The sequence below is a fragment of the Ylistrum balloti genome, unplaced genomic scaffold, assembly GCF_031769215.1.
Source record: "Ylistrum balloti isolate Yb309-2 unplaced genomic scaffold, AGI_CSIRO_Ybal_v1 Utg369796, whole genome shotgun sequence".
NCBI lineage: Eukaryota > Metazoa > Mollusca > Bivalvia > Pectinida > Pectinidae > Ylistrum > Ylistrum balloti.
Window position 1 is genome coordinate 951,995 of NW_026781976.1, and position 18,706 is coordinate 970,700.

The following is an 18,706-nucleotide window of genomic DNA, read 5'->3' on the forward strand; positions in this document are numbered from 1 at the left end:
ACTGGAGCGCGATGACCATCCTTGTTTACGTAGGGTTATTAGATCTTATCTCTCAGGCAGATTACGTGTGCTTATTGTTAACCCTTTAAACTAGCTTCGTCATATACCAGGTACTCCTGCACACATCTGACTGTAGATTTACCTTGTGACCGTCAAGATAACAGGAAAAATCTCGGTTAATACATGTGTGTATATGCTCTGTAAATCTTACTCTACAATGTAAAAAGTTCACGTGAATCAAATCCTTTTCATAGCGTATATCACTAAGCTTATATTCTGTTTCTCTTTATACAAAAAGAAACTTTTTGTGAACAACTTACCATGTGTGAACCAGTGAATGTGATAGTTACTGCAAATATATGTATCTTTGTAAACAATGTACATCGTTGAAGGTATGAAGCAATTGTAGGTAATCAAAAGTTGTTATATCAGAAAAGCATGTATACAGGTGTGAACCAGTTAGAATGTTCTTTGTTATATCAGAAAAGCCTGTATACAGGTGTGAACCAGTTAGAATGTTCTTTGTTGTGTCAATCTAGTTGTTACAGTTACAGAACAGTATCTTACTGAACAATCTACTGGTTATGTGAGAGAACTGTATTTCAACATGGGATGTTTGTGGGCTAAACACAGAACAAAAAATATAATCTGTTTCAGGATAATTTTACTTCCACTTGCCTCCCTTCGACATGAAATAACATCCTGACTGATGCACTACATTACATATTCAAATAATCAAAGACATTCATAATGGTATACTGAACACATATACGTAGCCAAAGTCACCGTCAATAAAAACAATCAAAACAAATAGTGTTATCATCATGATATCCAACATGATAGAAAACGGAGAACCATTCCCACATGATAGAAAACGGAGAACCAAATATAAAAGTGATTTTTAAGATCAGTGCAAGTAGGTTTAAGTGGGGCAATGACTAGCCAACAAAAATAATTGTATGGATGAATAACTCTGTCCTTAACCTTTGGACTAACATCTTTTGGATACAAAATTAAACTTAAATGTTACTTAATGAAATTTCGTTATCCAAAGAGGTATGTTCAAAAATACATCAAGGTGGTATCTTTATATATAACAGATGTGTCCCAGCCAATGTGAAGAAATGTTTGTAGGACATGCCTTCAAAACTGGCATGGGACCCTTTATTGGTATATGATACGACAGCATGCATTATTACGAGGTTCTTGCAGACTAAATTTGCTAATTAACAAAACCATAGAAACAGTTAGACATCATGTGGAAAAAAAATCTTTTTTTTTTCGGCAAGCACTTTCTATTTACAAGCACTAATTGTTCTGTAAACAGTTATTGGTAAACATTTCTTCACTTTATAGATGAAGTTTTATATCAGTTAGGAGCCAGATATACCATTTTTATCACCACACAATATACTGATGATTTATACAGCAAAATCACAGACAAAGTCCAAATAATAATATAAAAAATCAGATGACAATTTTACAATACAGGTTAATTTGTGGTATAAACTGATTAATATCTTTCATATTCATGCTGTTTTTTGGGACAATAAATAAATAACTTCAAACAAATTATTGAGCCATGTTCTGTCTTCATGTAATGCAGGTTTATCAGCTTTTGAGAGTAGATATTTATTGTTACATCATTGGTTTGTGAGAGTAAAGTCATGATAAAATGATGCGATTTTCTCAAACAAGCTAATGACATGATAATCAATATCTGCTCTCAAGAGCAGATAACTCTGCATTACAAAAAGGTAGAGTAGGAACAAGTATGTACCACAACTGTTACATTTCCTGTTGCTGTATGACAAAATGAGGATTTTAAGTCCTTGTTTGGTGTTCCGAATTATCACCATAACATGAGCTATTAATAAAGAATACACTTCACACATGTAAATACTCTTTTCTTCCTTATTCATGCAGTATCCTGTTTGTTCTTATTTGTTAAAAAAGAAAATAGAAAAAGAAAAAAAAGAGCACAAATATGCTTTTGTATGTAATAGTATGTTCAACATCAAAATTGACAAATTGCTTCAAAACATAACAAAGAGCCAAGTCCCGATAAAGTTTGAGATTGTGAACAGATTATAAATCATATAATGAATGGCGACAATCAAATACACCTTCTTATAAACCCAACTCGTTTTGTCCCCTGTATAACTTGAAGGATTCGGATTGGTCAGCAACCTAATTTCCACTATCACACGGCAGTGACCTTGACATTATTTTAGGCCACTGTCTTATTCCTTAGCGACTCCATGGCAATGACAACGATGCAACAAAATCTGTATCTATTTCTGAAATTTGCTGGTTTGAATCTCAATTAATCTAGTATGAAAGGTAAATAGTTGATGATAATTTGATTTACCATTCATTATTGTTCATCTACTTTCCCTGGTTGAATATCTTACTGTGGTGTAAGATACTTGTCATTTACCAACTAACTATACTCCCGTTTATTGTGGATTTTAGACAACCTGTGTATTCAGCTTGTTGTAGGTGTTTGAAGATCAGCATCAAATATCTGACTGTGGGTTTTAGTAAACAACATATTTTTGACTACAGTATTAAAGAGTGTTTTGGTGGATAATCACATGGCAGCACAATAACCACAATGTTTTCTTCATGTGATCACCCGACATCACACTTCCAAGTGACAAGTTTAGTACTCAACCTATCTATATATGTCACTGTGTAGCTTACCTGGCGGTACATTCTTAAAGTAAGTCGATTCACAGTCAGTGAAACATATGACAATATTGTCTTTTTAATATGATATTGGTATCACATCATATAATATACTGCAGTGCATCAAATCAATTCAAAATGACAAAACGGAATTATGAAAGGTTTGTATCAATATTTTGGTTCCACCTGCAGCCATCAAAGTTCCTCTATCAAATTGTACAACTTTTGAGTCCTTCCCATTCTTTGTGCCTTGACCACCTTGGTAGATCGCAAATAATCACACTTTAGACACAAACTGCAAATGAAAGCAAAAGTTTTGTTACAAATGGACAATATCAGTTCTAATTGGGCAGTTTGTAAACCGCTGTAAGGATGAGGTAGTTCTTAAACCAATTTTGAAAAAGTAATACCTTTACAACACATAATTAAATACATTATTTATGGAACAAGTCTTGAAAACATTTCATAGGCTTGATAAAATCAATTTTTTTTGGTGATTTTTACAACTTCATATCTGAAATAGAAACAAATTTCATATCCTTTTCATCACATAACCAATTATTTTAGTAATTGTTGCAAAAAACATTTTTCAACATCACATTTTAATCTTCTCTGTTCTATATCTTATATAGCTATTGTGACATCATTTCATTATCTAACCCTGATGTCACCATGCGCTATATCAAATAAGGGTTGTTTATTTACAGGGTTTAACACTCTTGGAACAGCCAGGGTAACTTTGAGGTTGGGGCCGCCTTGTAGAAGCTGGTTGCTTCCTCAATGATCAACAAATGGAATAAGAGTTTAGTGTCTTGCCCATGGATGTTATCATGTCAGCACAGACCAGCCTGTTTCTGAGAAATACCAATTGTGACTAGTAGGGAGTGTCAAAACACTCACCTCTATCTTCACCTGAGGTTACAAAGATTTAACTGAGCAATCACGACCCTTATTTTACAGCAAGTATTACAAAAAACTATTACATAGATACATTCCCAGAATAAAACAGAAATCGTGTGAGAATACCATACACCATATTAATGGAGATATGTTGATTTATTAAGAGATAAAGAAAACAAGACTACCTTTCCATTGTTATTGAGCGTATTTTTTCGTCCACTCCTTGGCATTACAATTGTATTTTTCCCTGTCTGTCTTGAATACCCTCGCAATTTCAGGAACTAGTGGATCATCTGGATTTGGGTCACAAAGTAAAGAACACACGGACAGCAGCACTGTAATAAAATCAAAATAGGAGTAGTGTTACATCAATAAACTATAACTAAACATCAAGGATTTATAGTTTCCTTATTGGCTGCAGTGTAATTTTGCAATAAGTGGCAAAAATAATGTACTTGCTCGATACATGTGAAGTGCATGCCACTGTGAATTCCAAAATATTTTGCACATCAACGTTTGTCAGTTTTGTCCAGAGAAGAAACAACAAAATCGTTGTATTTGCTAAAATACCAAATATACATTATCACAAATTACATATACATGTATAAAATTCTGTATCTCTTTTCAAATTTATAGTGTGCCAACATTCTGTTTAACTAATGGTACAAATGTCTTTTTGAAATAAGTAACATCAGTGTTTCGTGTATTTTCACCAAATCACACAATCTGAAAAAGCTCCGATTCCCACTCTTTCATATATTCATATATATAAGTTGCGAGTCGTGGTTCATGTACAAAATCAGCTGCACTTTATAACACAGGAGCCAATCTGGCGGAGTAGTATTGTCTATAGTATTTACAAGAAACATGTTGTGACAAATATCTTTGCTAGTATTCTAGATAGTTTGGAGGCTCCTATCCTTCATCGTTTTCCTGTTCACTGTCATTGGTCCTAAAGATTGAATTGCAATGGCAGATCAGCATACTCATAAGAAGAAAAAGGCTCTGTCAGATGATGTTCGCTCAAGATGCGATGGGGAACTTGTTTCCAGATTGTTCATAGCATGCAATGGTTGTCATTTGAATTTCTGTCCTGCCTGTGCTAATGTGAAGGAAGATATTGTCAATTTACTAGCTGATGGTGAACTGTCGGGCTTCAGATGGACATGCCTCTCTTGTAGAAATATTCTACTCACACTGGAAAACATCAGTTCAACTCTCTCAGATGTCAAACATACCAACAATAAAAGACTTGCTAATCTTGAAAGGAAAACACAGAAGCTGGATGTTAAAGTAGAAAATCTTACATCAGATCGTGATGATAAGTTAGAAAAGCTATCGAAAGACATCAAGGAAGTACATGTAACAGCTGTGGAAGAAATCAAGGAAGGTATAGAAAAAGTTATAGTTGAAAGAGTAAGAGAACTTGATGATCGAAGGAGGAGAAACACAAACATTGTCATATTCAACATACATGAAAAAATCAATGGTGATGGCAAGCAAAAGCAAATGGAAGATGAAGAGGACATCAGACTGATAACAACAAAACTTGATGTACCCAACTTATATTATAACACATTTTAGAATTAGTAGATACGCTGAAGCCAAAATTCGTCCTGTTAAAGTCGTACTAAGCAATAAACAACAAATGAAATAAATCCTCAAAAATGTGACCAACATTGCTAAGAAATGTCCCACTCGTCTCCAGAAAGTAGCTATAAAACGTGACTTAACAAAGCCACAACAAGAAGAGCTCAAGGTAAGAGGAGCAAGAAAAACCAACTTCCGATAGCAGCCAATCAGCAACCAAGGAACATTACGGAGACTTTGATAACAATTCTGTACACACAATGAATACAACATCCTCCTTGTCAAGTACCCCATTATTTAGTACTATTGGAGCTTCTAGACATCTCGTACACAGGAATCGACATTCAGAATCACAGTACTATGATATGGAAACGCTCGACAATTATGATCCCGATCAGACAATATTTAGCGGTGTCCCAAACCTGCAACTCTTTGCTGGGACCCATGGAGATAAATCAAAATAGGACATAAGTTTTACATCTGTAAATAATGATTCTCTTAGCAACCTCCTCATTTTTTATTCAAATGTGGATGTCCTGACCACAAACAAGTTAGAAGAACTTAAAACACTTGTGATAGAGAAATCCCCAAGCATGATATTGTTAACTGAAATTCACCCACAGAACAAATCATATCACTGGATATAAGCTTTTATAATATACCAGGCTTTAAATGTTTTATTAACAAGGATAATGAACGTGGAGTAGCTATTTACACTGTCGAACATCTAACAGTGGAAAAGGTGACATATACCACAACATTTAATGAACATCTGTCCGTAGAGCTAAGACTAAATAACGGAAATAAGCTTCTTGTGGCTAACATCTACAGTAGTCCTAATAGCACACAAGAACATTTTATACAACTAGTTAGTCTTTTGAGGGAAATCTGATCTAGGAATGCCAGCTACCTCCTGATTACTGGGGATTTCAACTTTCCAGAAATTGATTGGTCTGAATGGACCACAAGTGTTTCTGAAACACACAAGGCAACGCTTTTTCTGGAATGTATCCAAGACACCTTTCTTTACCAACATATACAGAGTCCAACACGATACAGGGAAGGTAAGAATCCCTCAGTCCTTGACTTAGTTTTTAGTAATGAGGATGGAATGATTGAAGAAGAGGACTACTTACCTAGCTTAGGAAGAAGTGACCATATTTTACTTGGTTTTAAATTGTGTATTTCACATGAATGGACACCAAACAAGCCAGAAAGGAGAAACTATTACAAAGGTAACTATGATGCCATTAATGAGGAACTTAAATCCATCAACTGGCAGAATACTCTACAAGATGGCGACATGACATTAAACCAGTCTTGGAGTGTCCTTGTTGAAACCTTAACCAAACTAGTAGATGATAAAATACCTGTGAACAAGGCAACCCAAAATCGTGTATGATGGAAATCACATCTTGATACAGAGGCCAAGCAGTTGATTTGCTGCAAGAGGCGCAAGTGGATTCGTTATCTGCACTGCAAAACTGAACGTAATTTCGGAGCTTACCAGAGAGCTAGAAATGCTGCTACACACCAAATCTGACATCCCCACTACACATACGAGAAGAAATTGGCTCATAACATTAAAGAAAACAGTAAACTCTTCTGGAAATATGTTCGAGAAAAAACATGAACAGGTATGTCTGTAACCAACGTGGAAACGTGTAGTAAAACTAATAATATCTGGGAAACCGCCAATGAACTGAACAACTACTTTGGAACAATCTTCAATCCTCCTGACACCGATGAAGCACCAAACTTTCCTCACAGACCGTACCAAACTTAACTTTTAGATATTGAAGTCAATCACAACATAATTTTAAAAGCTATAAAGAAACTAAAGCCAAACAAATCCCCAGGTCCAGACATTTTCCAGACAAAATTCATCATTGAAACAGCTGACGAAATTTCCAAACCATTAGAAATGTTATTCAGGAAATCATTGGACGAGTGACTGGCGTGTTGCCAATTTTTTTTTATTTAAAAGTGGAAACCATAACAAAGTTGAATACTATTGCCCTATCAGTTTAACATAAGTTCCAGGCAAAATATTACAGAGGATAGTGCGAGACGAAATTGTAGAACAAGTGGACAAAAATGAATTATTTTCTGAACACCAACATGGCTTCAGGTCAGGGAAGTTATAGAACGTTGGTCAGAAGCCATTGACAACAGAGAAAATATTGATACAATTTATTTGGATTTCAGCAAAGCTTCTGATAAAGTGCCCCATAAATGCCTCTTGAAAAAATTAGAAGCCTACGGCATCATTGGAAAAGCTTTGAGGTGGATTGAAGACTTTCTTACTAACAACAAGTAGCTATCAACGGCAAGAAGTCTGGTCTAGTTGATGTGACAAGCAGTGTACCCCAAGGCAGTGTCCTTGGTCCTGTTCTATTTCTGATCTATATCAATGACCTCCCTGACATAACACACACAGCACTATGAAATTGTTTGCCGATGACTCCAACTTTTCAAAAGCAACATTAACCCATCTGAATCACAAGAACTCCAATCAGACATTGACAACATTATCAAGTGGACAATAGACTGGAAAATGTCTTTGAACACAAAGAAATGCAAACACCTAAACATCGGCAACATTGATCAGAACACAAAATATTATTTTCCATCTAAGAAACAAAAAATTAACAGAAAAAGATTTAGGTGAAGTGTTTGACCACACATTAAAATTTAGTGAACATGTGAGTCAAACAGTTAACAAAGGGAATCATGTTGCTGGATTAATCTTTCGAACTTTTGTCTTCATGGACATTACTATGTTTTTAAACGTGTACAAAAGTTTAATACGCCCCAATCTAGAGTATGCTACTCAGGTATAGTCACCTGTCTTAGTAAAAGATCAGATTGTAATAGAGGATGTTCAGCACAGGGTCACTAAGAGAGTACACTCCATAGAGAACTTAAAAGAAACGATATGATTGAGGTATATAAAATCCTAAACAACATTGACAAACTTGACAAAGACAAACTATTTACTATGTCCACAGCCTCTACTAGAGGTAATAGTAAAAAAACTTTTCAAGAAGCATAGCAGGACAAATGTCACTAGAGGGACTATTAGTCGACGGGTAGTGGATCTTTGGAATTCTCTATCAAACACTGTAATAGAAGCCTCTACCCTAAACATTTTTAAGAGTCTTTTGAACAAACACTGGCAACAAGTACCGTTCAAGTTTTATCCTAGTTTTGAGTTGACTCAACAAAAGGCACCTCAATTAGCTGAGATAAGCTAACAAGTGGTGTCTATGAAGAGGTAACAGGGGTAACATGAGGGAATCACTGTTGTGTTTAATATAAATACTCCAAAGCCTGATGGTGCAAACTGAGGTGAAGAGTTTTAAATGTTAATGTAAAGTAACCTTTCAGCAAAACATCGAATGAGACCAATAAAAATCTAGAGAGTGTCAAAACATAATTGGAAAAAAATCTGAGTTGATTTCTCAAGCTCTTTAACATCAACATGAATGAAATTTGTCTGCAAGCTGACAGTATATATACACTAACAAGAGGCCCAAGGGACCTTAACGGTCACCTGAGGAATATATGTCAATATTCTGGGGATTTTAAAATGTTGCAAAAATGTAACAACACTTGTGCAGGACCATGTGTAAAACACCAGTACCAAGTTTGAACATGACCCACCCAATGGTTTTTGAGAGGAAGTCCATAATGTCTTGGATCTTGGATTTTGAATCACCCCAAAAAGTTAAAACACTTGCCAGGACCTTGTGTAGAACATTCGTATCAAGTTTCCCCTTTTCCCCAGTCCTGGGGCCCCTATTAGGGCCACACCCTTTTTCTTCGCAAACTTGAAGCGGCTTCCCATGGGGATGCTTTGTGATAAGTTTGGTCAAAATCCATCCAATGGTTCTTGAGAAGAAGTCATTTAAAGAAGGTTTTTACATATGGCTCCTTTTACATCCCTTATGGGCCCCAGAGGGGACATAATCACTTTTTTCAACATAATTTCTTATGTCCTTCACTAAGAGATGCTTTCTACCAAATTTGGTTGAAACTGGTCAAAGTTGAATTTTTGACCCGATTTTTTTTTTCATTCGCAAACTTTGTAGACCATGCCATATTGGCTTAATCTGACTGTTGGTTCATGAGAAGAAGATTTTTAAAGATTTACCTAATTTTTGACATGGTGTCCTTATCATTCTACTATATTGTGACATGGTGTCCTTATCATTCTAATATATTGTGAAATGGTGGTCCTTATCATTCTGCTATATTGTGAAATGGTGGTCCTTATCATTCGAGTATATTGTGACACGGTGGTCCTTATCATTCGAGTATATTGTGACACGGTGGTCCTTTTCATTCTAGTATATTGTGACATGGTGGTCCTTATCATTCAAGTATATTGTGACATGGTGTCCTTATCATTCTAGTATATTGTGACATAGTGTCCTTATCATTCTAGTATATTGTGACACGGTGGTCCTTATCATTCAAGTATATTGTGACATGGTGTCCTTATCATTCAAGTATATTGTGACATAGTGGTCCTTATCATTCAAGTATATTGTGACACGGTGGTCCTTATCATTCGAGTATATTGTGACACGGTGGTCCTTATCATTCTAGTATATTGTGACATGGTGGTCCTTATCATTCTAGTATATTGTGACACGGTGGTCCTTATCATTCTAGTATATTGTGACATGGTGTCCTTATCATTCTAGTATATTGTGACACGGTGGTCCTTATCATTCAAGTATATTGTGACATGGTGTCCTTATCATTCTAGTATATTGTGACACGGTGGTCCTTATCATTCTAGTATATTGTGACACGGTGGTCCTTATCATTCTAGTATATTGTGACATGGTGGTCCTTATCATTCCAGTATATTGTGACATGGTGTCCTTATCATTCAAGTATATTGTGACACGGTGTCCTTATCATTCCACTATATTGTAACATAGTGTCATTTCCATTCTAGTATATTGTAACATAGTGTCCTTATCATTCTATAATATTGTGAAAGGGTCATTTTCATTCTAGTATACTGACATGGTGTCATTTTCATTCTAGTATATTGTGACACGGTGGTCCTTATCATTCCAGTACCGTAAAAACCCATGTAATGTCCGTACTTTTTTTCACCGAAAATCAATCCAAAAAAGGGGGTGCGGACATTACAGAGATATAGAGGAAATGACACTTTTTTCCTTCCGACAATTCATATCATATCTCCTTGAATTGTGTTCTTAAAGGCCAAGCATACCTGATATTATCGTTCTATGGTTTTTCCTATGATGTTTCCTCAACCAAACATGATTATTTATGATTATTTATTATAGTTTCCATGGTTAATTCCTTCCATTTTCTCGTTACAGGTTCGTATTGTGTCGTCCTTCGTAATAGGAAGCCATTTTGTTTGACTTTGTCACATGAATAAAGTTAGAGTTATTCCCCTTTCCCCATTGAAAAAGCATACCCATGAGCATATACAAAATAACACAACATTTTCATTCTACATTTTATTTACAAAATAACAATAAATAACATGTACAAGAATAAAATAAATAATCAGACGTTTTATTGATTATGGATCGTTTATCAGAAAGTCTTAATACATAGCAGGCTGTTTTAATCGCGTTTCTCGAAACCCCAGAAGTCGTTGTCGTCGTCACTGTGGAAGAACTCCTCGGCGTTGAATTGTCTTCCTCTGTCTGGTCGTTGTAATAAATGGCGTTCTCGTCGTCTGATGGTGTGTCAGTAGGGTCAGTGGCGCCGTGGGTCATGGGCGGGTCATGTTACTGTATAGTTATCGTTAATTGGCTAATCACACGCTGTCACTCACTCACACTCGAGGTGAGGAGACGACCCAAGCTGTTTATAACACTGCTGGGCTAACCCTTATCAAAAAAAAACACCACTTATCGAAATGAGGACTTGTCATACTGGTAAGCTTACAGTACCATTATGGAGAATAACTGTTGTTATAAACAATTAAGTGAATTCTTGAATGGTACCTGTATGTTATACACAATGCGACATGCTCTCGGCCATTACGACATTAGCGTACGTGAAATGAAATCGGCAGCTTCAATTTGCATTTTTTACCCGCGGACATTACATGGAAGGTGGGTTTTTCCCCCAGATTTTTGTGTCAAAAAAGGGGTGCGGACATTACACAGATGCGGACATTACGTGGGTTTTTACGGTGTATTGTGACACGGTGGTCCTTATCATTCTAGTATATTGTGACACGGTGGTCCTTATTATTCGAGTATATTGTGACACGGTGGTCCTTATCATTCGAGTATATTGTGACACGGTGGTCCTTATCATTCTAGTATATTGTGACATGATGTTTCTTTTCTTTCAACCATTAAGTATACGTACATAAAAACAAACAGAACAATATGTGTATTGTGTTTCAGGATTATTTTATTTTCACTTGCAGCCTTCAGACATAAAACAGAATATAGACTGATGCAATATGATGAAAATTAATCATAATTGTACCAAAAACATACTTCATCAATATAAGGCCCATGGGGCCTGCATCACTCACTTGGCTAATTCAGCAAAGAATTTCCAATATTACAAATCTTTTTTGACCTAATTACCCTCTTTAGACCCAGAATGTGGTCAAACAGAAGTCAGGTTCACTATTCTCAAAACTTGCTTCAGACATATTTGGACAATATCTTGCATGGGAGAAGGATTTTTAAGAAGTTACATTTCTGCAATTTGGCCCCACCTCTCCCACCCAAAGGGGCCCTGAATCCACTGTTTATACAAGATTGAATCCCCTTCAACCAAATTTGGGCTTAATCCATGTATTCCCCCAGGAGAAGGAGGAAATCTGTGCAATATCCATGCATTCCTTCAGAAGGAGTAGGATTTTAAAGATCTTGCAAAATTTCCCCGCCCCTCAGGCACCTGGGAGCCAAGAACCATTATTAACACCAACTTGGTTCCCTTTCCCCCTTGGACGCTTCTGACCAAATTTAGTCAAAATCTGTTCACACATTCATGACTAGTAGCATTTTTTAGTAAAAAGTTGACAGACACCCCAACGCCACACTGACAACAGACGCAATGCCAGGGCATAAGCTCACCTGTCCTTCAGACCAGATGATCTAAATAGCAAAACAACCATTGTATAAGTAAAGGTTTGAAACTTTCTTTTCACCTGGGTCAGTATTAGAATAGCTCTTGACACAGAGACAAATATGTTTCTTTAGAAAAGATAATTCTTGGATTTTATATTTGAACCGCAGGAGCTTCCCAACATACCATGGTACATGACAGTGAAAAAGTACATACACAGTGAAATTAATTACAGATTTGAAAAAAAAAAAAAAAAAAAAAAATGTGAAAAAAAAAGTAGTTTTCATACAGGATATCTCAACAAATTAAACAGTTTAACGTCCTTCAGTCCTGTAGCATTACAAATATGACAAAAGAACACAAAAAACTGAAGACAAAAGAATAACTTGTCAACCTATAATATATAAAACATATCAAGAAATTCTCAACTCTGACGGGTAAGAGGTGTGATACAGAAAAGCATTTAAACATAGGACTATAACTATGAATACGTATACATCTAGCATATACTAACAAGCACTAATATTCTGTACAACAGTTGATTATGTGTAACAAACATTCACTTCAGCATCGTCCCTTGCTCACAAGCCAGCACCAGCTAATTTAATCCGAATTACTGATGGTCTACGTTTTATTTGTCCACAGGATTAACCTGAATTACCATTGGTCTATGTTTTATCTGTTCACAACAGTAACCTGATTTACTGATGTCAACATTTTGTCTGTTCACAGGATTAACCTGAATTACTGATGTCAACATTTTGTCTGTCCGCAGGATTAACCTGAATTATTGATGTCAACATTTTGCCTGTCCGCAGGATTAACTTGAATTACTGATGTCAACATTTTGTCTGTCTGCAGGATTAACCTGAATTACTGACGTCAACATTTTGTCTGTCCGCAGTATCAACCTGAATTACTGATGTCAACATTTTGTCTATCTGCAGGATTAACCTTAATTACTGATGTCAACATTTAGTCTGTCCGCAGGATTAACCTGAATTACTGATGCAGGATTAAACCTGAATTACCACTGGTCTATGTTTTATCTGTCCACAGGATTAAACTGAATAACCAGTGGTCTATGATATGTCTGTCAATAGATTTACTTGTCTTATTTCCACACAAATGAATTTTTATTATCTCTATTTTTGCAGAACCAAAATCACAAACTTATCTTCAAGTAAGATTTACAAAAATGGCAAAAAGAAAAACAAAATTTGAGAAGAAAAAATAATAAAATATTGACAGTTCAAAGGAGGTATAAAATTGAAGTGGTATAAGCTGACCAAAATACATAACAGCTGAATTGTCATTTTGATGAGAGTCTGTAAATTAGGTACCAAGTGCTGTAGAAAAGACGCATAATCACACAATCTCCTGAACCACAAAAAACTTATTACCACTGTTGTACTTCTGTGACCCATTCCTCATATCCTATCTGCCTTATACTTTGAAACTGACAGAATGTTTTACACAAGGTACAAAATAAACATCTTAAAGAGTCAATCCCTATTGAGTCCATGCACACCTCAAAGTATAGTGTATATATTATAAGGCCAAAGCACATCTCATAGTGTAGTGTGTAAATTATGGAATCAATACACATCTCACTATGTAGTGTATATAGAGTCAATACACACCTTATTATGTGGTGTATAAAGAATCAATACACATCTCACGATGTAGTGTATATAGAGTCAATACACACCTTATTATGTGGTGTATAAAGAGTCAATACACACCTCACTATGTAGTGTATATAGAGTCAATACACACCTCATTAAGTAGTATATAGAGTCAATACACACCTCACTATGTAGTGTATAGAGAGTCAATACACACCTCACTATGTAGTGTATATAGAGTCAATACAGACCTCATAGTGTGGTGTATATTGTCAATACACACCTCACTATGAAGTGTATAGAGAGTCAATACACACCTCACTATGTAGTGTATAGAAAGTCAATACACACCTCACTATGTAGTGTATAGAGAGTCAATACACACCTCACTATGTAGTGTATAGAGAGTAAATACACATTACATTATGTAGTGTATAGAGAGTAAATACCACATCATAGTGTGGTGTATATTGTCAATACACATCTCATAGTGTGGTGTATATAAAGTCAATACACACCTCATTATGTGCGTATGTGTCATAGTGTCATTACACAGGATAATGTGACATTGTAAATCAGATTTAAAGTCACCAACAATATATAGCAATAATGTCTCCCTTACGTGACATTGGAATATCACACCATTTAGTGTACTGCAGTGCATCAAATCAAATCAAATTATAGAAATTTAAAGTCGATATTTTTCGGTTCCACTCGAAGCTGTTTCTTAATTAACATTTACAACATTTGAGTCTATCCCATAGTTTCTTTGTGCCTTGAAAATCTGGATTGTTTATTGGCTACAAGTCATCAGGACCAGGTCACAATAACTTATCACACTTCAGCCACACTGCAAATGAATGAAAGCAAAAAAATATTCTAAATAATGTTGATGCCATTTGTACAAATTTTCTGATTGGAATAAGGGTTAATACACTCATAAATAAAAGAGTGAAGTTACAAATTTTACCGGAAAGATAATATATGTACATGTATATTGTCTGATGCAATTTACATATTTAGTTTCTCCATATCATATTTGATCTGAGAAGTGCACTTTCTCTAAGGGAAACCCAATCTTTTGGTAAAGGTTATATATATAATAAAGGCCTGCGAAAAGGCTGTTTAATCCACAAACAACATTTGGCTGTGTAACTTTTTTGCCTCCATTACATCAAGCCATTTCTTTAAAGTTTTGGCCATGAGTTAAGATTTTGTCACATTCTCTGACATATTAATCCAAATAGCACTACCACCTTTCTTGTGTCATTCAAATATTTCCAGAGATCAATTTTCAAACAGTAGAAAGTACTTGTTATGCAGGAGGGTGAAATTTAATGGGTTGTACATGCGATGTCAACTGTTACTTCGACTGACCACTTGTTACTATTTACCAAATAACTTTTTCATAACACACGAAATATAATTATACAAGCATTATGTTAATGATTTGGTTTGCAAGTTTTGAAAGTGTCAAAATGTTTTGTAACAGAGGTAATATAAACATGATGACATGTGTACTCAGTTCCTTATAGTGTGTATATATCAACAGTTGTGATGTTAACAGTCAACAACTGAAAAGTGAATTTCCTGATTTTTTTTTCTTTTTCCTTTTAAATACAAATCTATCCAGTGCTTTCACTGATGATACAAAAAGTATCACTATATGCAAGCTCGGATTTTGATAAAAAAGTGTACGTAAAATTTTCAGGAGTAGAACAAAAGAATTGTTGATATAGAACTTAAAGTTATGAAAAGACTAAACAGTAGGCCCACTGCAGGCTATAACGTTCATGCAGTTTTGCTGTCGTCTGTCTGAAAGACTTTGTTTGGAAAAATTGGTTGCGTAAAAATCACCCCTTTTTCCACCACTTCAGTTATATGGTATTCGGATAAAATTTCAGTCTGATTTAAAAAAAAAAATTATTACAGAAGTTGTTACTGTAAACATGTATAGAAATATGACAAATGATATTCTCCTAAGGACTTTGGTAACAGTTTGATTCCATGGTGTCATTGATTAAGTTGATATCTGTGTGCAAAATGCTGCTACACAATAATATGTGTACATCTACAAATATAGGCTATGCATCAATCGTGGCATTTTTATGATATTTACTATCACCAAACAATGAAATATTCCAGCTATAAGAAACAATTAATTAACAGTTATTTAAGGTATATAAGACATGAATCATCTCAGACAGGGTCATTCACGTAACCATTGAAGAGAAAGAATGAAAAAACACTTTATATTTTGTTGTCATATATACTTAGGTAAACTTTAAACAATACACCAAGGTTCGTTTCACTTTAACAATTTTAAATGTTTATCAATGAATAAAGGCATGACTTGTGCAGGCGTGTCTTAATTCGATAAATAGCAACTTGCAATCACTGCAGTAACACTTTGACATCAAATGTCACAGGACCTCGTTCTACTTTCAAAATATGCATATTCACTTGACTAAGGTAACAGAGGCAGGATAATCTTTCTCGATTGTTTGTGTTCTGAGACAGAATTCTACACACTACATACATTATTGTATTATTTTAGACTGAAATTGATCAAATTATGAAAAATCATGGCCAAAACCCTTTAATGATAAAACCTTTCCTTCTGCTAACAAAATTTCATATCGATATTGTGGTAATTTTATCCAATAAACAGTATAACAATACTACTTTTGTGTAATTGTAAGTAATTGTACTTATAGTACATTTATCAGGTTGAATATATAAAGTGTTTAAAATTGATGTTTTACCATTGACCAAATATAGCACAACTTAAATTTTAACGTTTTAAAAACATCATTTAAGTTTGACATTTTTTCATTTAAAAAAAGAAGAATAAAGAAAGTACAACTACCCTTCTTTAGTTAGAAGCATATTTTTTCGTCCAGTCCTTAGCAGTGCTATTGTATTTATCTCTGTTTGCCTTGAATAGTCTAGCGATTTCAGGAACTAGCGGATCATCAGGGTTTGGGTCATTCAATAAGGAACAAATGGACAGCAGCACTGTAATCAAATCCAAACAAAGCATAAGTTAACATCAATCCACAGACTATGACCTAACGTTAGGTGTTGTACTAATGAATGACCTTATACATTACATCAATACAGAAAATTTTGAGTGGATTATATAACACATTACATAGACATATTACATTTTGATTGGATGAGCTTGTACGTTAAAAAGACCCGGTAAATGATTAAATGACCTTACACACTTTGTTGACAAGCTTAATTTTGATTGTTTATTATACCAGACTTCAATAACCATGAAAATATATGGTGATGTAATATTGTTGAAATTAAAGGAGAGGAATGATGGACAAGAGGCCAATGGGCCTAAACGGTCACCTGACTAATCTCAACCAGACTTAAACTGCAAAGAACCATAACTCTACAAGTTTCATCATATTTACCCCATTGTTGAGATCTTATAAATATAAAGCTACATCACAAGTTTCATCAAAATCTGTTCATATTTACTGAAGTGATCATGTTTACAATCCCCAATAGTAATAACACATCAGTCACAACTCCAAGATTACAAAAAGATGCCGCAAAGCCTGGCATTATCCCCTGCGCACAGGTGTTGGTATGGAACCCAAATATGCTATATATAGCACTGTAATAATTTGAGACTTCACACACTTGTGTATCAGTACTTTGCACGTGAAGGTCTATTACAGTGAAAGCACTAGAAGAAAACAAGAGATCCCAGAGGGATCTTGGCGCCCACCATTTGAGGATCTGTTTTCAGTTCTTGAAGATTTGTTTATTTTTTTTTTATTTGTTACAGGTGTTGTAAATGTTCATGAACTGGTCTTCATTGAATGTACTCAATGATGGCATAAGATATTTTTATTAAGCACCTATTAGCAAATATCATTTGAAAAAGATCCCAAAGTATTATTAGATAGCAGTCAGTTACAGGTGGATAATGGACAATATGCTTGTGCTGTATTACTGTCAACATCCAAGATGGCTGCCTGTGGGCCACCTTGATTTCAAATCAGTCCAAAAAAGGTACAATGCACAACTAGGGACCAAGGGGAACCTGCATATGAAATTTGAGAAAAATACATACTGTACTTTCCCAGAAATAGCGGTAACAAACTTTTACTGTCAAACTCCAAGATGGCTGCCTGTCAGCCATCTTGAATTCGAATCAGTCCAAAAAAGGTACAACGTACAACTAGGGACCAAGAGGAACCTGCATATGAAATTTGGGAAAGATCCATCCAGTACTTTCCCAGAAATAGCGGTAACAAACTTTTACTTCCAATCTCCAAGATGGCCGTCTGTCAGCCATCTTGAATTTGAATCAGTCCAAAAAAGGTACAATGCACAACTAGAGACCAAGAGAAAACTGCATATGAAATTCGAGAAAGATCCATCCAGTACTTTCCCAGAAATAGCGGTAACAAACTTTTACTTCCAAAATCCAAGATGGCCGTCTGTCAGCCATCTTGAATTTGAATCAGTCCAAAAAAGGTACAATGCACAACTAGGGACCAAGAGAAAACTGCATATGAAATTCGAGAAAGATCCATCCAGTACTTTCCCAGAAATAGCGGTAACAAGAATTGTTTACGGACGGACGGACGGAGGGACGGACGGACCACGGACGCAGAGCGATTTGAATATCCCACCATCTGATGATGGTGGGCTAAAAATATATATAAAGGGAAATGACAGCAATAGCAAAAGGCACAAATAGGGCACCCACTTAATATGTGCAGAAAGTTTTGTGAAGTTGAGTAGGACGGTTTGGAAGTTAGCCCGCCTAAGCA

At 35.3% G+C, this 18,706-nt stretch overlaps 1 protein-coding gene across 3 annotated transcripts in view; it reads right to left on the reverse strand.

Moving 5' to 3' along the window:
* Window positions 1-647: 647 nt before the first annotated feature.
* LOC132544395 (ubiquitin-conjugating enzyme E2-17 kDa) overlaps window positions 648-18,706 on the reverse strand; it is a 65,268-nt gene continuing 47,209 nt past the window's right edge. The window contains exons 6-8 of one of the 3 annotated variants that reach the window (XM_060207979.1): window positions 16,774-16,922; window positions 13,299-14,754; window positions 11,588-13,144 (exon numbers count right to left, since the gene is read on the reverse strand). In XM_060207979.1, coding sequence (XP_060063962.1) covers window positions 16,780-16,922 — 143 coding nt within the window. In that variant the 3' untranslated portion in view covers window positions 11,588-13,144; window positions 13,299-14,754; window positions 16,774-16,779. Of the gene's footprint in view, window positions 2,987-3,776; window positions 3,927-11,587; window positions 13,231-13,298; window positions 14,755-16,773; window positions 16,923-18,706 lie in introns of those variants that run through there. The other 2 variants (XM_060207978.1, XM_060207982.1) reach the window with 2 other exon arrangements.